The 24,326-nt window shown below is 37.8% G+C and overlaps 1 protein-coding gene across 5 annotated transcripts in view; it reads right to left on the bottom strand.

The window, feature by feature from the left end:
• The window catches only part of LOC129565153 (pseudouridylate synthase RPUSD2-like), a 233,904-nt gene that overhangs the window by 123,274 nt on the left and 86,304 nt on the right, over window positions 1-24,326 (bottom strand). For 2 of the 5 annotated variants that reach the window (XR_008687582.1, XM_055439711.1), the window contains exons 2-3: window positions 17,605-18,637; window positions 17,057-17,413 (exon numbers count right to left, since the gene is read on the bottom strand). The exons of the other annotated variants lie outside the window; for them this stretch is intronic. Coding sequence is in view for 1 of the 2 variants with exons in the window: in XM_055439711.1 (XP_055295686.1) it covers window positions 17,057-17,413; window positions 17,605-17,883 (636 nt within the window). In the remaining variant the exon portion in view is untranslated. The remainder of the gene's footprint in view (window positions 1-17,056; window positions 17,414-17,604; window positions 18,638-24,326) is intronic. 5 annotated transcript variants of the gene reach the window in all.

Genomic DNA, 24,326 nt, shown 5'->3' with positions numbered 1-24,326 from the left:
CATTCACAATTGATTTATCCGGTGAATGAGCAATTTGCTGTTATTTAAAGATCACAGTTCAAGAAAAGCCATTCTTCAAATTCGCCGCAAAATCCTCTTTGTCTCTGTGGAAACCGTGCAATCCAATGGAATGCTTTTATTTTTCCGGCGAAATTTTTCTTTTTTTCGAGTGAAAAGCATTTGTAACTAAGATTGTTTTCAAAACGTGTATAATGTTCGGGTTTGTTATGAGATGCAGAAGTAGGAGGAAGCAAAAGGTGTATTTAAATGGTTCATTGTTAAAAACGAATTCATTGTGTGTGTGTGTGTGTGATTGAGTTGATCGCATGGCTTTGGAATCGCGCTTCGCCATCGAAGTGGTAAGCGTTTTTAGCAAAGCGTGAAATTTCCTGTGATTTTCGGCAATAAATCATAATTAGCAATTAGAGGAACCATACAGAACGGAGTAACATTAAAAATTATGATGTAAACTCTTTCGTTGCTTTCCTCTGCGTCTTTCGACCGCACATCAATTTAAAACAATCCAACTAAAACGAAAATGCAGTACAATTAAGCAATATAATGGTTGGCAGCACAGAGTATAGCACAACACCACTATCCATTGCACACCGGTTCATTTTTGTTTGGTCGCGTGCGCTCGCGTTCGCGCAACCACGTTCACATATTGTAATTTTCTATATGCTTTATTTATAGACTACTCATCAAAGTTGCAATGTAACCTCTACCACACACCGTGCGCGCCCTCTCTATCTCGCCCATCGCTTTCATTGTCTGCGAACTTTGATGCAATTTCCCAATGTACATTCGCTACGTTTTTTTCGCTCCTTCTTGGTCTCGGCGCTTGAATGGAACGTGATCACCACAAAAGAGCCAGCCAGCTACCAACGGTATAATAATTTATGTAAAATGATTATAATTAATGTGATTGTATGCAACAATGCGAAAGCACATGGCGCATATCGTTTTATTTGAAAAGACACCATAAATTGACACACACACACACACACATAGATACACCATCAGCGTTAGCCACATTCATTTCGTATGTACGACAGCGCATCTCATTTTGCAAAATATGTTCAATACATTTTCAATTTCATTGTATTTCTCCATGTCGCTCCAGATTTTTCTCTCATTCTGTCCCACTCTCCATCGCTCTGTCTCACTCTGTCTCACTCTGTCTCACCTCATTCCACCAGTTTTGTTGACTGGGAAGAGGAAATTGCTAGGGAAATAAAGCAGATATTTCAACCATGTGAAAACGAAATACAAACGCTGATATGTGTATGTGATGGTGGAAATGACTCGAAAAACTAGAGTTTGAGCATTAATAAATGACGGAAATTGAATGCATTCTGCAATTTAACGGTTCTTTTTACTTGTCAAGATTTCAAAAATTCGTTCAATTTTCGAGAAGCAAACTAATGTATTTGTTTTTCGCCGCTGTTTGAAATTGTGATTTTCACATTTTTACCCTTCACAAGTTGCAGCATTGCAAGTGTTAAGAATATCTAGACAGAGTGCGGTCCGAGCTGGTGTTGGCTATTTTTGTTTTTGTTGTTGGCACGTTAATTTCCAAACGCCCACTAAACTTTTGAATAAGTAGAACCATAATGCTTTTGACGTATGATATCTAAGATTATATTTTGTATGCGGAAACTTTTAACCTTTTTCATTCTGGGTTCCTTTTTTTCCGTTCCGTTCCCATCCATTTTTTTCTTCCTTCTTTTTTATGCTTCTCGCCACTTTGAACTTTGATAAATTGAGTAACATACTCGCTAACGGAGCGAAAGTGAGAAAGCTGGAGCGACACAGCGAGAGAGAGAGAGAGAGAGAGAGAGAGAGAGAGTGAGAAAAATGACTGAATTAATCTAAACTCCATGGAATGCCCATTCTGCGCAACGAAAACAAAATGCATTTCTGTGCTGAAAGCAATATATCTCCCGAAAGATGCATCATCAATTTTGATATTTTGATAAATACGACGGTTGTGTAAGCAATTATTTTTCATCAATCGCAATTGCTTATGTTTTCCGTCGACGGAATGTTCTCTCTCGTCGGTGCTGATGAAATACGTGCCCTAGTTGTAAACGCTCGAACTTGATTTCGTATCAGCTGGATTCATTTTTTTACCATGAACGAAGAATTTGCACAAATCGGGCGAAAAATCGAAAGCCGTTCGATGAAAAGAGTGAAAAAGAGATATGGAATTCCGGTTTCATCGTTCCATGATATTGCATATTTGATATTTCAATTCGATGCATACTAGCATGATATGCGCGAGCTCATCACAACGAATGATCGAATCAAGCGTAAAAATTCTTGAATGATTAATTAATGCTAGCGGATGTAAAGTGATGTGTTCAATTTTAATCATAAGTAATTGTTGACGATTATTGAAAATTGTGTCGACCTGAATCGATATCAACACAATTTGCATAATGCACAGCATCTAAGCAGTAGAATAGCGATTGAGAGTGAGAGAGACACAGCGAGAATTATCATACGATGTGCAGTGCACGAAAAAAAAAGAAGCTAACAATAAACTATACAATCTCTACGACAATACTTGATCTTGAACATTTGCCCGTTCGTTCTGAACGCTGCGCGCACTGAGTAAAGTATGCTAAAAATAAACTCCAATTCCATTTAATTCGAATGTATATATAAGAGCCTTGACTCTTGCCTCAAGCCATGAGCTCAAACGGACACGACATAATACAACACACAGTAGAATCGCTCGGTTTCGTAGATAAAAATTGAATCAAAATCATCTGTATGACTTGTTACATCGAGTCAAACAATAGAAACGCCAGATGCCTATGCAATAACAACTCGTTCGTTTTTTATTATGACAAAAAGCAATCAATTCCATAAGTAGATCTCTCAATAAAAGTCGATGCTTTGTGTTCTTCTTAAAAAGTGCATCGAAGGAAAAACACTCGAACACAAAAACACTAGAACCAAAGACGCTGTGTTCATTCATAAGCAAAATGCTAATGGCTGCTTAACCAAACGAATTTGTAAGCAATGTCCTTTCGACACTGCACAATTTTGAATTGATCGATGTGATTCGTTTTTTTTTCTTGCTGCCACTGCCGCAATTTTAGTTGCAAATTGATTTTTTTTGCGGCTGTGTCGTTACAAACGAGAATCGTGCATCATTCGATGTGATGGCACTGCCTAGCATTCAACGGATTATATACACGTGGAATGACATACTATGTTTAAAATGTAGTTTTTATTGAATGCACGTCTCTCTGTCGCATATCAAATGCGCGCACGTTGTGTACATAATCGACGCAGCAGCCGAGCGAGTATTCGATTTTAGTATTTACCGTCAATCAATAAATCCCAGTGCGTTTTTTTTTTCATACAATTTGACAGTGCGGTAGACATCTTATCACTAATGCTCCCCCAGTTACACCGGAGTTGCACACAGGTAGGTTCAATTAAAACGATGCACACGACGAATTGAAGCGACGAACGACATCAATAACAGCATCGAGACGAAAAAAAAAAACAACGAATACACTTGCTTATATTGCCTGTTTGACATGTTTATCACGTTTTTTTTTAATTAGAATCGTTTCTCGTTTTGCGATTGCGAGTGGTGTGCTTCATGATAATCCGCAATGGTTGCCAGTTAAATTGCATTTATGACTATAAATCGATAAATTTGAATAATGTAAGAATCTTGACGTTGGCAGCAACGGCAAAAATAAATAAATTGTCATTGGAACAAGTGAAAAATCTCTATGTGTGTGTGTGTGTGCGAGTCAATAAATTTTCGTTGGAATTGTACAGTTTTGTGAGATGAGAGATGAGAAACGTGAGACGAGGTAAAAAGAGAGAGGAGCCAAATTGCCCATTTACTAAAGTGATTGTAAACGATGCACTTGAAGCGCACATCACATATTGTGCTGTGTCATTTCGAAAACGGAACGAGAGAGCGAGCGAGCGAGAGATAGTGAGTGAGAAAAAGATTTCAACATTATTGTCTATTGCAACTGTCGCAATTAACATTGCCATTTGTATTTTGTCGTGAATGTTACGACACAAACACACACACATAGACACAACAAATGTATGACCAGAGGCGTAATGCATACAATGGATGCAAATGTTGCATATGTATATATTCTGCAGATGGCAACAACTAAAAACCAACAATTATTTTTTTGATTTGAATATGACCATATTCACATTCACCGTTTTCTGGTTTCTTCTGCGTCCATTTTCTCTTTCGTTCGTTATGCTCCAACGAAAACGAACTGAGCTGAGAAAAATCGAATGCGAATTGCCAAGGTAAAAAAAACATCATCTTCTCCCATGGTCCAACATGAAGAAGTAAAGTTTTTTTTTGTTTCTCATTGTGACAACATTAACAAATTGCGCATAATATGGAAACGTTTTAAAAAAATCGTGAAAAAATGTTACATCCGAAGTGGACAAGGTGTTGTTCGTTGTTTTTGCTGCATATATCTGCGACCTGCTTAGTGTGAGACCGATAGAAAAAAAAATCTTGCGACATAAAAATTCCAGATATTCTTAGAAATTCCCGGAAAAAAAGCACACCCAGAGACAAGTTGAACGAGCTGAGTGGCACGTTTTTTCCTCGCAATAATTTTATCCTCAATTTGAGAGCATCGCCCATGAAAAATGTCATTGAAATGGCGAAAGGGCAAATATTTGGCTCCGTTTTCCCCCTCATTCCAAGCTTGTGTCAACACTTCGTCTCTTCTTTTCGGGTGTAAACTACGTGAAAAAATTCTTCATTTCCATGCGATAACTTTTACTCAAGAACAAAAGAAAAAATCCAAGCGAATCGTTTCCTTTTCTTCTCCCCTCTTCGTGCTGTTACTAACGCGTTGTGTGTGTAATAATTGCAGCAGTTTTAAGAAATTGCCTTGAGGGCCTAATTTACAGTGACAAATATGATAGAGTTTTTATGCAGTGTAACTGTAATTATGTGCATTATTATCGGGGAGAGAGAGAGAGCGATCTGGTAAATGTTACAACGCAATGGGCGCGCACAAAAGAGGGAGTATATTTGCATGGCATCATACAGATGAGTCTCCGCATCTAATTGGCAATAGTGAGTTTTTGTTTGTTTGTTATGGAGATTCATTCTTTGCCGTGCAGTTGAGATTCTTTTCGGTCGGCGCTACCTATTCGCTCATTCACTCCAAATGCCATTAAAACCACATCAATCTTACTGAAGGTATAAAGTGGAACTGCTTTTTCATCCTCCTCTTCGCCTCTTTCGAGTAGTGCTTCGGAAAAAAAGAAGAACACAAGGAAGAGAAATACAGAGGTACACGGACGGGGACTTGGAGGCGAATGGTGTCTCTTTTTTTTTCATCGCATGCGTTTTCTGCGTGGCAAATGGATGCATGAAAAAGTGAGCGAATGAAGAGAATCAAAGGCTATGTGTGTATTTACGAAACAAGTGCTAAAACTCAAAGAACATACATCATACTTATTTGTTGTTTGCTAGAGATGTTAAACGTTGCCTCGTCGGCTGCTGTGTCAACACTTTTTATCTGCACAAAAATGCTATTGCCATATGAAAGCTGCATCCATAACTTGATAAAGAGAAGAAACTTTGGCGTCTTTTTCACTTACAACATCTATATTTTGTGTCTACTGTCTAGGTTTTCGTTTTGAAAACAACGAAAAAAAGAAACGAAATAAGAACACAACCATTCATGGTCAAGCAAAATCATCATGTTCTTCGGAAAGAAAGAGAGAGATACAAACAGCGAAAAACTAAAGAAATATGAGTATGAAAATGACGCTGTTTTATTAGTTGACCGAAATGCAATATTCTCATCTCATTTTATTTTCGTCGGACATTTAACCTGTTCATTTGTTCGACCAGACACGCTGCCACACTCCGACCCGTTTCCCGTTTATGGTTTTGAATTTTTCCGTAATTTATGTGTTAAGTGTAGCCAGTTTTGTGATTGTTTTCATACGTTGGCTCTCGTCGTCACTATCGCTCGGTCTGGGCATCCTATTGTGATGAGGAGAGATTTATGGGTCGGCCGATTGGAGTGAAGTCAGTGTCTGTAGTTTAGTAGAACAGTCGGTGAAACCGATCAATGCAAATGTTGTGTTGTGTTGTGTGTGTGACAATATTATCGACGATTTTTGCCTCATCTTTGTTTGCTTGATGTATTCGTTCGTTCACTCGGTCGTTATTTGTGCCCACAGTTGTGTGTTTCTGGTTGCACCGCATGAATGCTTCGCGGCGATGCTCAGTCTGCCAATTAAATTTTTAGTTTCAGCTCGTCTTTTATTACCCGATTTGCCCGAGCGCAATACGTTTTGAATAAAACGAGCTTTATTTACGATATCGGCCAAACAATGAAAGTGATAGCGAAAATGTCTTAAACGCCTGAGATACGGATCTCTATCTCACTCGCCGATTGACTCTATCGAATCAAAATTGCTTTTAAATTATAATTCAAAATCATGTAATCGATTCTTTGTAGGCCATAAAGATTCTTCGCCACAAAATCCACTCTATGCACTCACTCACTCGGTCGTTCGTGCACTCAAATAGTGCACTTGCTTTGATCGAACGTCGAGTATTCTTTGTCTTATTTAATTATGTACATTGAGCAGGAAGATGCGAAATGAAGAAGTGCATTGCGCGCAACTATTTACTTTGTTCGGTGCATTGATTGAGACCTGGGTCGGGTGAGTCAAGTGACATTAACCGCAAAAGTGGGTAAAGAAGTATGTGTGTCGATAAGAGTTGGCATCGTTTTTATTTCAGTCTCTACTGCTGCTCACAAACATTCCAACTGAGAAAATGAGATAAGCATCGAGCCGCAGTGAGATGAGAAAATGATAAATGAAAGGAAAAAAAAATGTGCGCGTGATAAATTGGCCATCGATTGAGAAATGATCTGTCGATTGGTTTGAAGAAGAAAGAACGGAAAAAAAACAACAACAACACGAGATTCAAAGGCGAATGTTATGCAGTGATGAAAAATGTTTCTGACGCTAATAATATCATTACACCGAATTATGTTGATTGTTTTGGATCTCGTCTCTCATCGATGCGCAATGAAAAGGCGAACAAAGCAAATATACAAGAAATTCAATTTCAAGTGATCCTCTTCAATAGATTTGTTTTTTTTCCTACGAGTTTTATTCTGTTTTCTACCCTATACAAGGATAAAGTCATTGGCAACTGGAAACATGATTGTAATTATACTTTCAAGTTGAAATCAGTGCTACGCAGCCGGAATTGTGATGATCAAACGAAGAGACAGAACAGCAAAAAAAAAATTGTGTTACTGTAAGTCACGACTACAACTGGTTTTTTTATCATACTAACAAGTATCGATTATATGAACTTTAAACCTGTTCGATGATCGGTTGTTTGGATCGACCGCGCAAAGATCCGAAGCACGAGAGACGAGAGCAAAAATTAAAATCTTCAATTAAAAGCCGAGCCATTTGAAATGCTGCATACTGCTTTCAATTGGTTTCTGCGGTCAATTTTATGCGTTGCATCGCATTTATAGCATTCTAAGCGACTGCACACGTTGAATGCTGTTAAACAAAATTGGTATATGTATCGGTTTTGTGAACATCCGTGCACCACGCCACGTCAGATGAAAAAAAAACACACATACAATGAATTTGTTCACGCATGTCGGTTACACGCATCCAGGCGTTGAGTAAACAAAAATTGCCGGTTTTGACGATGCACTCAAAGCCACACGGTATGTTTGTTTTGTTTACTTCTTTGGCACAGCAACGGAATATAAAGAAAAAGGCGTCGCGTTCGTTACGCCGGATATTTTCGCCCGTCAAATGATACAAACCATCAATTGTCCGATGGCGAACCAATTCGATAAATCAGTGCTTGTAATCAGTCAACCGGGCTGAGCAAAAGTGCAGTAAGTTTTCAATAAATGTCAAGCGCAGCGAAAAAAAAGGTGGCAACCACGACCGACGATCGACGACGGTGATGATAATGTCGATGACGAATTTTAAGGCACACAATGCAAGACAATCAAAAGCCGTTGCCCGCACAACAATAAAAACAGAGAGCCCATACCACCGAACAACAGTGACATAAATTAAATATGCACGCCAAAGCCAATGATACATCCTTTTTAGCGATTTTTTTTCGTTTACGTTTCGTTTCAGATTCACTTTATTTCCACTTCGATGTTGTGCGCCTTTTGTGTTCGCGTTTCTCGGGCCAAAGTCAGTGAAGCACAATCAAAAGATAGTGCCGAAAACCAGCATACAATGTCATCGGTTCAAAGCAAATGCAAGCCAACGAGAATGAAAGAGAACGAGATTGAAAAAAGAGGCGAAATAAAAACGGCGACACGAGAGTGAGAGCGATATGAATGAATACCATTGTTCAAATTCATTAGGTTATTGGCACTAGCGGAGCGAAACCATAATCGCCGTCTGTCTAAATCCATGCTCGTGCACTATCCCATTCGCTCTATGAATCATATAAAATGCGGAGAGTACTCGCTGGAACCGGGCACATCAACCTTCGACGAACAATGTTCGTCACGCACACAATGGCCAGTACCAGCCCACAACTCGGAAATAGATGTCAAAACACACGTTCTACGCTCGCCGTTTGATGAAACCCGAGAAATAAACATGAAACGTGGCGAAAAAAAGTCAATTTGAAGTCCATTCGCGATGATAACAGAATGGATGGATATTTTCGGACTTTTAAATGCTTTTTTCGGTTTTAATTGAATACAACGATTGAGCATTTTATTCGGTCGTATTGATTGCCAAAATTATTGTGAACAGTCAAAAATCAGCGATAAATTCTCAAATTAATATACAAACAACTCTGAAAAATGCACACACGCACACACACTTCCACGGTTTCACTTTCGGCTGCGATATAAAACCAAGTCATCGTTGAGTGTTACGTATGCTTCTCATTTAGTAAATGAAGCGAAAAAAAACATTTGTAATTTATATCGTTTTTCTCTTCTGTTTCCGCGCTCTCTCTCCCTCTCTCTCTATCTCTCTTCGTTCGTTCCGTGTCTGTCTGCCTTAATTCTGTGTTATGCTTTCGTGACTGCTTCGATACAGAGCATGTTAGAGATTAAAATAGACATAAAGAGAAGATAAAACTAAGCGCCAAATTTATCGACGATTCAATAATTTGTGCAATTTATTTGACATCATGTTGTGGAATGGAGTGTGTGTGTGTGTGCGAAAAAAATAAATTCAACAGTGTGTTTTTCACAATTCAACAAAAAAGCGAAACGATAAAATTGCTTTTCGAATTGGGGATCAAGTGTGTGTGAATCGCTTTGAGAATTTGGACAAACGCACAAGTGTACAACGCAGCGTGTGTGTTTTTCAAATTTGCAGAAAATAAAACAGCCTGAAGTTACCATTTTTTTCTCTTCTTCTGTCGGATGAATGCTAGTAATTATATGAGTTGAAGTATGTTTTTGACCTTTTTGATGTCTAAATTCTTGCACAAATATATTTGCTTCGACTTTTACCGAACCAAATATTTCTATATGAATTAAATTGAAATGGGCAGCAACATAAACGCACAAAATTAAGATGAAAGCTGAAGAGAAAAAAATTATCGCTATTCAGAGAGCTCAAACCAAAAAAAAAGAGAACGAAGTGTATATAGAGAAGTAAAAACCCCGTAACAACGAACATTTATGTGGATGTTCGTGCGTTGGATTGCCTGCAAATTTCGTTTGAAACTCAGTCAGTGGGACTAACCAAAACGTAATTTGAATTGTGCAAGTATTCTTTGATGGGGAAAAAAAGAACGCACAGCGAATTCAAAAGCATTCCGTTTGCTAAATGACAGACTGTTCAATTTTGCAAAAGTTCAAAGTTGGGACTTGAGTTTACAAGTGCAAAATCATGGTATTTGATCTAAATGAGTGTGCGATGGTAATTAAATATCCGTTAATCTGGTCAGTGCTGCTTGAATTTTTCGAACATTGTTTAGCAACCACATTGAGCGCTCATCCGACATTTTGCATGAAAAGAACCATATTTTATGCTATTCATATCGTTTTGGGTTGCGCACATGAAAATTCATCTTAATTGTTTTCCGCAAATTTATTTTCGTAATTTCCATTGTATCTTACGCAAGAAGAAAGGAGATTATCATGAAAAATGAAATAAGATTTGCGAATGAGTTACAAAAGACGCGGCTGTTTTCTTAGAATGTATCCATTTGAAATGCATTGGGCTGCTTTTCAACAACGTGAAACAAGTGAATAAAGGGATTTTATGGGCATGCTCATAATTTGTGAATATTCTCTTTTCTTCGTCAAAAAGCCATGGATAATTCTCCTATAAAATTAAAGTCAGAACGAAATTGGTCTCTCTTTTTGTTAACGATGTATAATTTTGCGGTTGAAATGTAAGCGCTTAAAATTTTTTATTGCTGCACTATATACACACACACACCAAATGGCATACGGGATTCGTTCCGAAAATGGGCGAGAGATGTAACATTTGTAAATAAGTAAACATCATTGATTCGCGTGTAAGTGTTTCGAGTTTTGCGGAAATTTTCAGTTTCGTCTTTACGATGCGACTTTTCAGGTCACTCGTCAATTTTTCGCCATTGTTTTTGCGCATCGTCATCCTCATCAACAACAACGCCAAAACTGCACTAAAATTACCGAACGAACGAATGAATACGTTGCTCAGTGTTCAAAGGAATGGAATCGATAAATTTTTATGTCTGTCGTAGGCTACGACTCGTAGCTGTTTGGCCATTGTATGTGAGATACACAATGAAGAGAGTAAGGAGTTTGTTGGCATAAGAACGTTTCGGTATGTAATGCTCTTTGTGTTTATGAGCATCCATTCCGCATTTAGTGTGGTGGTGTCCATCACCTCATGAACGCCACACCATGACAAACAATACCCAAATAAAGGAGCAGCAAAGCATTGCGTTTCGTTTCGGTTTTGATATAGCTGAACAATATAAATTGAAATGAGCTCGTACACGTGGATTATTATCAGCCAAGAACAATGACGGTTACAAAGAAATGCTTCAGAATTTTAAGATAATGAATAAAGCCGAACCGCTAACACGTTATCGCCGTTAGCCTCCAGTAAAGAACATCGGAATTTTAACATTTCACCGGCATTTTTCTGGTGAGCCTCATGATTTATTTGACATCAATCCCTGACGGTCGAAAGCATGTTGCCGAGAAATTTATTCAAACAGCAGCAGCAGCAGCAGTAGCAGCGTTGGCTGCCAAAGTTCCAAAACACGATTAGAGCCATTATATCCATCCGCATTATAAGCTGAACAATTTACGGTTGTTTCGACGAATTATCGTTAATGAAATATTAATATGAAATTCGTAATCTGTCTTTTGCCACCAAAACCACATGAAAAGTGTGAGCTCAAACCCAACATAGATATATATATATGCGGAAAGCAGGCGGGAAAAAACTGGTGTACTGGTACCAGACACCTAAGCAACAAATATGCTAAAGTGAATTTTCGGCGTAGAAAGTGGTTGTTCAAACAAAAGCGACGAAAATTATGGCAGTAAATTGAATGAAATCCCTTTCTCATTGTTCGCATTATTTCGAATAGAACGCCATGGTTCCATGCTCAAAATACATATATATATACACAAACACGGGATCAACACACGAACAAAATGCATAAATAATGGTGTACATGTGTGCACCGATTGATTTCATCCTTTATAATTGGAAAACTATATAAGATTCAACATGGATTTTGTAGCGAGATAAGATTGAAAAGCGGCTTTAGTGCTCCATTGTTCGTTGTTGCACTGAAATCTTCATTCATAAACATCACACCAATTATCTTTTCACATTTGCTGCTGCTGCTGTTGCCGCGTTTGTTTATGCTACCACTGCTGTTGTTGTTGTGCAAGGCGCAAATTATTTGCTTGGTGTCTAACAACATCGTTGTTCTGCGTGTTGTTTTTCCCGTCATTATTTTCAATTTTCCATAATTTTTCGTCTGTTCTTTTTTTCTCTTTCTCTTTTTTCATGTTCTTTAGTGCTTGTAAGAGTGCAAGTATTTCGACAAGAGAGTATTATATGCACGACGTGAAATGTATGCAGATCCTTTAAGTGATCTGAATGCTGATGCGTAAGTCGAGGAGAAGCTGAACAACAGAAGATTTGTCTAAATTTTTTTTATTCGTCGTCGTCGTTTTCATTTTGCTTGCTGTATATTGATGTGAATTCTATGGAGCTATTCTTCGAGAATTCTATCATTATGGTGCTATTTTTATAGTCATTTTGTTTTATGCTTATGTAATCTTGCAATACACACACACTTGCGCGCACACGCTCTTGTTTATCGACATCGACATCGTCGTTGCTTTGTGTGTAATATAGACCGATGAATTCCGTATGAATACACATAGACACTCATTCATTTTGCATAAGCGATGAATGGGAATATCACACTGGCGAACAGCAGCAGCAATAACAACAACAAAGCATGCCAAAATGCAAACAAAAAAGCGAAAAACAAATGTGCTCGGGTGTCTGATGGATTTGAGCAAATCCATTTTCGTGCCTCGCGCCTTTTGCACTATCATAAAGCAAAAACGAGAGCAAAAGCGACAGAGTGAATGTGTTTGTGAGAGAGTGAGTGAGTGATGGCGACCCATTCGAATGTGAACATGTGTGGAATTAAAAGTCTCGCATTATGTACTTGAACCTAATATTAAAATACACATAAAGCACATGCAATCAATATTGAGTGTGCGTCTCTCTTTTCGCACTCTCTCGGAGATACGCAGCAAAAGAGACGATTTTATTATGTCGGTTTTGTCAACCGAGGCTTCCTTCTATCTCTCATCAATCGGTTGCCTTGTAAAAATAGATGCGTGCAAATAATGCGTTTTTATGTGTAATCCCTTTGGTAGATGTGGTGTTATTTTTTTTTTCTTCGTTCATGGGCTCAATCCAGAGTCCGCACTCATCATCATATGCTCATACATCACACAAAAGATGCTGTGAATTCATAATATAGTTGAGCCACATTTATTGCTCCAGTGCGGCGAGATTATGCCATTGGTTTACGCGTATAAGTTTTACTTTATGACTGTAGTCTATGTATTAATTCACCTTATTTATTATCTTTAAAGGCGCCAAAGACAGAAACGAGATGAACCCTCCGATAAGCAATGGTAATATTTAATTTTAACCGTCCAGGATGGCTTTTGCACACACGGTCAGCGGCTCTCTCTCGCCACTACAATCACAAAGATATGGCTATGATATACGAGCTCGTTAATAGCCTCTTCAAAACCGAATACAACTCACTTGGACATGAACAGAAGCTAAACCTGTCGAAACGGATTCGTGAAATGTTCAGATCCCATACAGTAATCGTTCCACTGGTCGATGTATGTTTACGTTGTACGTACACACCAAACTATTTTGATCAAATGATTAAAATCCATGGGGCCATTGCAAGTGCGACACACTCGTAAACAACCGAGACTTAGACGAGCATCAACTGACCAATGTGTAAATTAACATGGGTCAGTGATGAAAACCAATTTTATCTTTACATTGCAACAAACTTTTGGCTATCAGTCGCATAAATCTCTGTGTCGGTGTCTGTGTCTCTGTATTTTGAGCTTTAGCACCCCCTGATGTTGCAATGAAAACTTTATGCTTTTCAATATAAATATAAGAGTTTTTTTTTCCGTTGAGAGACTCAGACCTCAACTCGGGTGTTATCTCTTTTCTATTTTTTATGTTCATTGGATTTTTGGTCTGTGTCATGCTAATGAAAAGTTGGCAGACAAGCCATTCATGTGGCTAAGTTAATTAGTATCCTGTGATCCAGACAAAATACAACAAATCGGTATACGTCGCTGTGGTTGTTGCTGTCGTTGTCGATGCGCAAACGAGTGCTTGGCTTAGCTTTGAGCCAAACAAGACATCCGGCTTCGGAATAGTGTTTTAAGTGCCTCATCTCTTGGCCACAGCTCAAATATCTTATTTATGACTGTCATCATGTCGTTCATTCAATCGAACTTATGTGCCAGCAATAATTTTATGTGCATATTTCGAATATAGTCAAATTGATTTGCCTTGGTTTGCCTTGGTCTCTTTTATGTGGAGCGGCCAGTTATTTAATTTGCAGCACATTCACCATAGATGAAAAGACGTTCTCAAGCGAGCAACAACGTAATTGAAACAAGATCAGAATTTTACATGGTTAAAATCACTGGAGCATGGAACATGGAAATTTTTTGTTTTTGCCCTTTGAATTTCTATGCGAGCAAATCAGTTGGCCAATCAAATTTATCGATTCATCATAAATTGTATGTATGCATCAAAAGCCAGGCGGCATCATTTCGACTGATGAACTGAGAAAGTGAAAATCTAATTTTTTTTTTCGTTAGATGAAACCCTGAAAAGGTTCCATAGATTTCCACAGAGACCCTTCAGATGGCCGAAACCAAGAATCTCGTTCTTTTTTTTCGTCGTTCTGGCTGTGGGCAAAGCAGAATGCGAAATACTTAAATGCTACGCAGTTTTTTTTATTAGAATGATTTATTTTTAACACTGGCTTGGCAATAATCGCACCGCCCGAATCAATATTCCCCGAGTGAATGTATGTCGGTGTGTTTGCACATGCCGATGTGTTTCCCAGCGGAGGCACCAGGGTGAGAGTAAACATTTTATTGCCTATTGGATATATAGACCGGTTTTTGGATGTGGAGCATTCGCGACATGTGTATGACAATAAAGACATAAAATATCGTTCAGATCGATGCCAAAATATACACAATTAGACCAAAGCGATTCCATTTTATTTCGATGGAAGGGAAAAAATGCGAATCAATGTTTGACATTGACTTTCAATGCGTTCGCGTTTTTGGCAGTAAGAACCTGTTCTTCTCTGCCATAAGAATCAATGTATTTAACGTGACAGTGAGTAGCGGTGGCGCCTAAATAGAGTCTGCGGCAAGTTTAGGTACTATCAATACTTCTTTTTGTTGCGAAATTCATGACAACAACAACAAGTATTGATAGTTCTTAAAAATGCCGCAAATTGCTAATACATCTTATTTATGCGACACCGCTATCTTGCGTCGGCCAAAAGTATAGGTTGGACAGTAAACATTGGCGTGAATCACTGGCCTAGAATTTATTGCTCAGCATCCATTCACAAACTATGTACATTAGTACATCGAACGCATATATTCGAAAAAAACAATTAAGTAAATGAAATTCGTTGCCATTCAGGGCACAAAAGGATGGGCAATATACTATGATATGAATGCTTTTGCTGGAAATTTCACACAACTCGGCCGTTTGATGCAGAATCATTTGAAAGAAAAAGAACAGAAACTAACTTACGCCTAATGTGATTCAATCAGAAGCGTGTACATCGACAAATACACAAAGGAGAATGCGTTACAAACACGAACAAACAAGTGAAGAAAGGAAGAATTAGAAAGAATGGATTTTAGTTTCCGTAGATCAAACGAGACAGGCCACAACTGTAAATTGAAATAGAGAGTAGCATTCTATTTTTGGTTTCGCTAGCCCAGCCCAGTGCCGGCCTCGGCAGTTGTTTTGTTTATTTTTGCGTGTTTTTGTGCTTGGTGTGCTTCTGTTGTTCCACCGACTTCCTATGTGTAAGCGATACTATACCAGTCTATATACCTATCCAAATGACCTTTGTCACAGCTTGTTTTTGCAATCTATTCCCGATTCTGCTCTAAACGTACCGAATACACAATGGCACTAGCACAACAATGTTGAATATTGAATTATTTATATGGGAAACTCAAACGAAAAGCAAAAATCGTTAGCAATTTTTCGTTGTTGTTGTTGTTTGTGTCGTCGTTACTTTCTTTCGCCTTTGTTCATTCGCTCTTGGTTAAAACCACTCAATATACCGTTCGGGTTTCATCTCTCGTCTTCGGATATATGGATGTGTTTTCCTGTCCATGAAACGCTTTTTATTCGATTTTATTTGGTTTGGCCTAGCACTGAAGTGAACTTTACTCTTAAAAATTTTCCTTTGAAAATACGAGTCATGTAAGTGACAGGGCACAATAGAACGGGAGTTAAGTGCTATTTGTACGGAGCCATGTTTTTGTTGCAACTCTCAACAAATGGAAAATGAAATGAAGGAAAACAAGAAAAACGATGCGGAAAACGTCGAATGACTCCTAATTTTGGATAAAGACTTTGGCCATTTTTCCCCCTCTTGCCAAGGCAAACACACAAAAAGAAAGCAGATGAAAATTGAAGAAATGAAAACATTCAATATTACATGGGTTTTTGTATGTGTTCACACAAGAAAACCAAACGAACAAATTGTTACAAAACGGAAAAAAGTAGCATTTTCTGGCTGGTGTGTCATCGGAGAGTGAGAACAAGAGAAAGGACAGCACTGAACTTTGAACTAGCATGGCAACAGAGTCATTTGTTAGAATTGATTTACGATTTTTAGATCGATCGATTACAATATTCCCATTCCGTTGGTCCATTGATTTGATTTTGTCTCGAGAACGACATCTGCTTCGACCAATTTGCATTTCGCCAGCCATCCAGCCAAACAAACAAATGATTTAGAGACGACAGTTCTCGGGCAAAAGTAATTTCTCCACTTTTCTCAAGAAAAGAACACAGCACAACCCGTCGATACTGGATTCGAAACGAATGATAATAATTCGTTGTTGTGCTTTGCCATGAATATGAATTGGAATTTCTCTAGCTAACAATATGCTGACGCTTTTGTCAGCAATTCAATTTGATTTGTATTTGCCAATGGACACGGCCGTCATTTATCATCGAAATTAAATCAATGTGCACACGCATTGTAGCGTACAGCTATTAAAATGTATTGCCATCGAATTGATTTACAGGGTGAAATTGCAAAACTGTTTCCATTCATCAGTAGATCTCCGCCTCGCCCGTTCGCAGATTTCAATCGTGAAAGTGTTTTGTCCGGCAGGCAAAACTGGTTGGTCTGAGTTGGAGGGTGGGAGAATGGAGAATTTAAGTAAAATTTATGTACCTTTTGAACTGGAATCATCATGGCGCCACCGTTCGGGTTAACTGATGATTGTCGCAACGGTACGCAGCCGACATTCAAATTGATTGCATTCAGTTGCGATTGATTTGCATGCGATTGCAATGTATGATTATTGTTTGTGGTCGTTGGCAAACCGTTGGCCGCTTGATGATGACGCGTTTGTGCTGGACTTTGTTGCGTTTGTGGCATCGGTTGATGGGGCTGTTGATGTTGTGCCGCCACCAATGATCCAACATTTGTTAAAGCCTGTTGACCTAAGTTCATGTGATTCGGTGTCGGGCTGATGAACGTTCGTAACGATAACGGTGTGAACATTGCAGCTGCTGCCGGGTGATGATGCTAAATGTAAAGAAAAAAAAGGGAGAAATTTGTTGTTAGAAGAACAAAAGCGACAACTCTTTTTTGTTTGAAAGGACATGTATTCCGTTTTTGTTTTATAGAAAATTGCTCAAATTTCAATCTGAACTTCGAAATACGTCGAAAGAGCAGAAAGTTTTGCCATGAAAAGTCAAAAGTGAATGTCATCGTACCTGTAGCTGTTGGTGAAGTGCCGCTGTAGCTGGATGCATCTGATGAGTTTGATAGGTCTGATGATGATGTGACTGTGTGTGTTGCTGTTGTTGGTGTTGGTGCTGATGTTGATGTTGATGTTGATGCTGTGTGGTTGGGCCGGCGGCAACTTGAACGCCGGGCGTTTGAGTCTGGTGATAACCGACTGCGGCAACTGTTGGATGGAACGGAACAGCCAATGCCATTTTCTGTAACGGCACACCCCATGGCATATACCAAGAACCAGGATGATGCTGCATTTTGATTACTTTCACTTAATCAACTTCTCAAAAATTCACAAAAATCTCGTCTCTTTCTGTGTTAAAATCTTTTCCGTTTGTTTCTTCGTCTGTCAAGATTGTTCTTCTTTTTGCTTCACAAGCAGACAAATGAGTTCATATCAAAACTTTCAATGAAATATATAGACGATCTTCTTTCACTGTTTACTTTTTGTACCACTCTCTAATAAAATTAAATACATATATTTTTGTCACAATGATATTTAAAGTCAGTTTCTGCAGAAAAACCAAAAATTTGTGTCTCGTTCTTAGCTTAAAGCCATGAATAAATAAAGATTCGAATCACAATCCAGAAAAAAACATTTATAGTTAATAATTCAACGGGGGCTATTCACTTAAAACTTTCCAGACGCATAATAACCAAAATAAAAAGCGAAACGAATGAGGAGAGTGAACAAGTGCTTATGTCCAAATGAATCGAAAATTGGGGTCCATGAGCTGGTTGAGTGTGGATGATGATGGTGATTGGTCGATGCCATCAAACATTGCACGTAGGAAAATCGTTCGTTGATACGTCTAGCGCTCTCTGTGTGTGTTTCCTTCTGTTCGTTTCTCTTCGGTTTGTGCGAAGAATATCTCGTCAGATTATTTGAATTTTCGTTTTTCCTTTTGCGGATTATGAATTTTTTACATGCCCTTGATTTAAATACGATTTTTATTATTCAACGGAACACACAGCGTGTTGTGTGTGTGTGTGTGTACACGTGAGCGAATGCTAGTCCAACGAAAGATGAAAAGGAGAAAAAAATAACAAGAATATGAACATAAAGAAACAATTTTCATATTGAAGTATTTATGAAGGCAATCGTCTTCATGTATACGATGCCATTGTACCCGAAATATTACTTCTACCATACTGTGTGTGTATACGTTTGAGTCCGTTGCTCGGTTCAACCGATCTTAAAATAAAATGCTCACTTGCTTTTGCTAAAAAAAAAGGAATACAAGCGAATATCATTTGCCAAAATGTGTGTAATTTTTAACAACATTTCTTTCGTCTGCCGTGCTAGAACAACACGGAACGCTGAAAAGAAAAACGATATGAACAAGAAAGTAACAAAAATAAAATGCGCTGTTTAGTACATAATTCTCGTTTTTATTATGATAATACAACGGTGATAATATTCCATTGTTACTCTCTCGATATTTTTCGAGATGAAACTTTCGTACAGTGCGCATTCGTTGCTGTTAGTCTTTTTTTCGCTCTTCAGTTGGCGTTTTACAAATATGCATGAGCGATTTTTTTATGACCGCTTCACTCCTTCTCCCTCTCTCACTCACTCACACATTAATGCTTACATTTTATAGCAAGCCAGTTATCTCTGTTTGCTTCAAAATAGCCGAATTCAAGTGCATTTTGTTTTGTCTTTGCTCTTTTCGCAGCTTCAGCTCACACCTTCGTGATAGCATAAAGTAAATAAGTAAAAACGGCGCCATAAATAAAATTTGAATTTATTACGGTTGTTTCAAGGACAACACTCTTTTTTTTCATAAATCCAAATCCAAATTGCGTTGCCAATGGATACTTAAGATGGTTTTTTTTTAAAAGCGTGTCGCCTTTGAACATTTCAATTATTATTTAATTGAAATGGAATTCTTTCGATTCAATTTCGTCGACGACATTACTGATTAAAGTCGATGAACACAAAAGAAAAAAGAACCCGATGAATGAATGTTAGAAAGAGACAATTACTTCAGCTTCAGTGAAATATTTCCATTTCAGTGAAATATTTCCATTTCATTACGACTGAAATGTGCAATCAAGACTCTCTTCTTCGCCACTATCACGCGCACACTCCGTAAGTAGTAAAAAACTATGAATTTCTCCGTTTATAAAATATTGTACCCGAATTGGCAATAAAAATTGATAAATTCCCGAAATGACGATAAAAAAAATCGTAGTTTCGTATTATCTTCATGGAGCTAATTCGCTGATTCGTTTATTTCCATTTGTAACACCGAACATTTCATCATGAACAAAGTAACGTATTTGCTTCACGAACGAAATCCAAGTTTCTCTCTATTTTTTATGTGATTATCCCAAGAATGTTTCTCTCGATGTGGACGGGTTTTTTTCTCTTGTGTTCGCCACAATCCTCATTTCATTTCTGGTGCGTTCACATTTTATAGTATTCATCAAAGGAAATAAATATCTGTTGCAAGCATTCGCATTACAAACAAAGTAATTCAATTTCTTTCCATAAAAGTTGTGTGTTCTTTCATCGTTATGTTTGTTGTTGTTGTTGTTGTTGTCTAACGAACCATTCCAAACAAATATCCCCATATCCAGAATGGATGAGTTGTGACGAGTTATATTTGTAAAGGCAACAACAGCACACATTCTCTGTGGATATGTACATAAATTCCGGGCTAGAATTTCATTTGCTTCTCTTGGCTCATTTTTTCGGCTAATAGAGTAGCAGACAATAAAATTGATGCGTTGGTCAGCACGTTGAAAATTCCATAAAAACATGTAATTTTCAGTGCAAACGTTATTTTTTCTTCTTCATTTTTTCATGTTTTGAGCGAATTTATGATACACGTTAGTCGCATCGCATTTTGGGTGGTTTCGCATAATTCGAGAGAGACCTATACTTATTATGTTTTACAAGCTCTCGAAAACATATTTGAATGCTTCTTATCCATTCAAAAACTCTTTCGTAGCATTGTTTGTTCAAGTCTGCTGACTGGGTAGGTCTGCTGACTCAAGCAAGGTGGTTTCATTTCCATAAGAATTCTCGGCGGTGTGTATGTGTCTTGTTGTTGTTGTTGCTACGTAGTTCTGGTCAAAATGCAAATATCATTTGAAACCGGTCGTGGATGCGTTTTATACAGTGTGTGTGCGGTTTTATTACGAAAGCAAAATGTGATACCTGCTATATCAGGCTCATCCATTTTTAGCACTACATGAAATGTAGAGCTACTAATCTACTTTTTTTTTTCTAATACTTTTTCGAGCCATGAACAGAATTAGAGTGGCTTTCAATTTTATGCTCATATTTTTTATTCAATTCAAACTAGTGGCAGTAACGACAAATAAGTGCATAGTATCTCGAAACGCTAATCAAATTTTTATTATCAAATGTTATTTAAAATTTACATTACTTTTTCCTTTTTTTGTATAGTACTCTTTTACCCTTTAGTATAAGTAATGGTTGAGATAAATTCTATGCGCATATTATTTATTTGATTTAAAGGAGTTACATTAATGAAGAATAATGAAGAAAAAGTTCATTTCGTGGATTTACAAATAATTTTAACCAAACTAAAATTACAATTGGAATTGACATTCAAATCACAAATATAATTCAAAGACTACTTTAATAAAATAAATTTCATGTAGTGCGCCAATAAAATAGTTTGTTGTGGAACAACAAAATAGAAAAAGTATCTATAAACTCAAGAACGCAGAGCGGAGCAGAGCGACGCTCTGCGGTCTTGTTTTTTCCTGCTGCTGCTGTTGCTACTTCTTTCTCCTTTATTTTTATATTTTATTACGAATCTCTCATGCTCCATTGTTCGTTAAATTCAGTGAATTTATATCGTAATCTGATCGGATCAGATCTGTTTATAAATGCTTACGAGTGTTTTCTTTGCATTTCAAAACAGACCCCGAAAAATAAGAAACTCACTGGACGATATGCAGTGGATTTTCGTTTCATTTGCATTCGCTTACGGTTTCATTTGCATTTTGATTAGCTTAGCGTGCGCACACGTTTTGGGTGCTTTTTTTCGTGCTGATAACGCATAAACATTTAAGGAAAGGATATCAAAATGTTGTGCCCTCTATTAAATGGTATGCATTCAATGGGTTGTGCACGCTCATGAAACACATTATGAGAAAAAGAAACATGAAGAAATGTAAAAGTGATGTTTGTTTCATTTGAAGTTGGACGGGAACAGCAATGCGAGCGGCAAAAAGTTCGTTCTGATAACGAAACCATGTAGTTTGCGTGCGTCGTGACTTTTGGAAGAAGACCGAATCAGATAAACTGAGAAAAATTCAAGAATCCTTGTCACCTTGTCACTCGCTCGCCAGCTCTTCCACCATCTACACATTTAGGTAATTAAAATTATTCAACTTCATTTCATTTCGCCGTGGAATGAACTTTATGTACAAAACGCGCAATGATAATGGCTTCACATTTTCTGAACTTTTCAATTTCTGTCAATGAAATGATAACTGTGCGCTTTAAAATGAAAATTTGCGCATTATGTCTCAATTTATTTCTCGGCAAAAATGATTTTGCGCAAAACGGAATATTTGTGCGAAATAAATATTTATTGCATAACTAATTGTCTGAGCCTTTGCTTTTGCGACAGCGACAACTGAGAGAGCATCCGTGTTATTGACGTGATCAGTTTTATCTTTCTCTCACCTATCCCTCTCTCCCTCTTCTCTCTGTCCCGGTTCATTTTTTTCTCTTTTGGCTCCAATGCGATTCTGCTGAATGATTTCCTCGTCATCCTTGTGATCATCACTTTAAAATAATATCAAGTAAGAAGGAGAAAAAAATCGAATCGTTTGCAAGCGCATCACACAAACTGGATATTCTCTCTTTATATTGACTGCAAACGACGCTTCATAAAATGAAATCGTTTCGGAGTCAATTATGAGATATAATTTCGTTAGCATTTTTATATACTCACACACATACATAATAAAAAGGCAGCACGGCATAACCGAGACTGGACATCATGTTTGCAATTCGCATGCGATCAAACGGAATGGTAATTTCGTGCTGAATTTTATGGGATACCAATGCATTGGCCAATGTTGAGACCAAAGGCAAAATGTAGCACCGACACATACACACATTTTTCTTATCGTATTCACGTTGCCAATGCAACAAGTCAAGTCAAGCCAAGTCATCGCCAAATTTGAAACTGAAACGTCGAAGAATTGGTGGCTGTGGTCAAGACTCGTTCAGAGAAAAAGGTAAAAAAAATGGCGAAAATAATGTTGAATATTGAAATGGGTGCGATATTACCATATGGGTCATTACATGAAAATTTGATTGCAATGGTTTGGCTCTTTTTTCATGGTTGTTCTCTTGGATGATGATGATGATGATACTGCATATGGTTATTGAGGTGCGGTGAGTTGTGGTTTGGTTCAGAGACCACTAGTTGAGATCGATACCAGATTATGGGTGTGTACGCTGTGTACGTACGTAATGTGAATGTTTGGTATTATTATCGCATTGAATGTGCATTAAAATTGAGATTATCAAAATCGACCTTGCTGCCGGCGTGTCAAATCCCTCACTTCACCTCAAAAATGTTCATTTGTTCAAGCACTTTTAAATGTTGAAATGAGATAGAGCGAGAAGAAGGAAAAAAACTGCACGCTGAAAATTATACACATCGAATGAAAATTGTTCAAGACAATGTCACGTCGACATAGCACAGCATTTCTGCTTGTTGTAGCCAATCTCGTTAGCTACGATTTCTGTTTGTTAAAAGTGTAATTATGTACGCACTCCCATTTAGAGATCATGTGTATGCGTATAAAATTAGAGACAGCGCGGCCCAGGCAGCGAAGGAAAAAACAACAACACGCACATATCCAAACAATATTGAATTGAGTGTGTGTGCGCGTTATTTTTTTTTTTTCATTACTAAATTCTCAACAGAGTGTAATAACGAAATGAAGAAAAAAAACACGCTATAATTACCGAGAGCTCGGCGCTGTTTTCAATGCAAATGCATTAAAGAAAAGAGAAAATCTTGATCGTTCTATTCAAGTGCGTCGTCGTCGTCGTCGTCGTCGTCGTCGTCGTCGTCGCCGTGTTCGAGTTATGTAAATTGTGTTCTACAGTAATTCAGTGCGTGTGCATGGCGTGTTATTGTGGTCGATGGGAGTTTGCATTCACGACCGTGTGTGTGCTGCGATATGTGTCGTAAGACGCACACACACACACAACCAAATGAACAGTCATTTATTCAGCTTTTCGTCATTTAGCCAATGCGATAAGTAAATTGTAATGCCGTTTTCAATTAACTTCGAGACGAAAATCGGCGCTTTTCGAACGAAAGAAAGAAAATGCCACATCATCAGATCCATGTGTGTGTGTGTGTGTGTATCGCATATTAATTTAATTCATGTAATTTAAATGATCTTATAATCGCTTGAATATATAAAGTTTTTTTCCCCCTTCATTTTATTGGAACAGCCAAACCAAGTTTCGAGCTCGGGCACGCTGCGTGTAAACATAATGAAACTTAAGTATCTTTTCATTAATCGATTTGCAATTACATTGGGCACTTTTTTGCTGCGTCAATGGGTCTCAAGCCAATTTGTAAAGGATTTGCTTGAAATTCGCAATGGGAATCCAATCCAATCAAACGAGCGATTTACATCTTTTGTCCAATTTAATCGAAAAATCAACATGTGGAGTAAA

This window comes from Sitodiplosis mosellana, unplaced genomic scaffold (genome assembly GCF_009176505.1).
Source record: "Sitodiplosis mosellana isolate CC-2019 unplaced genomic scaffold, AAFC_SMos_1.0 Smas_scaffold_2, whole genome shotgun sequence".
NCBI classification, from domain to species: domain Eukaryota; kingdom Metazoa; phylum Arthropoda; class Insecta; order Diptera; family Cecidomyiidae; genus Sitodiplosis; species Sitodiplosis mosellana.
This window is presented reverse-complemented; position numbering and strand designations above follow the sequence as displayed.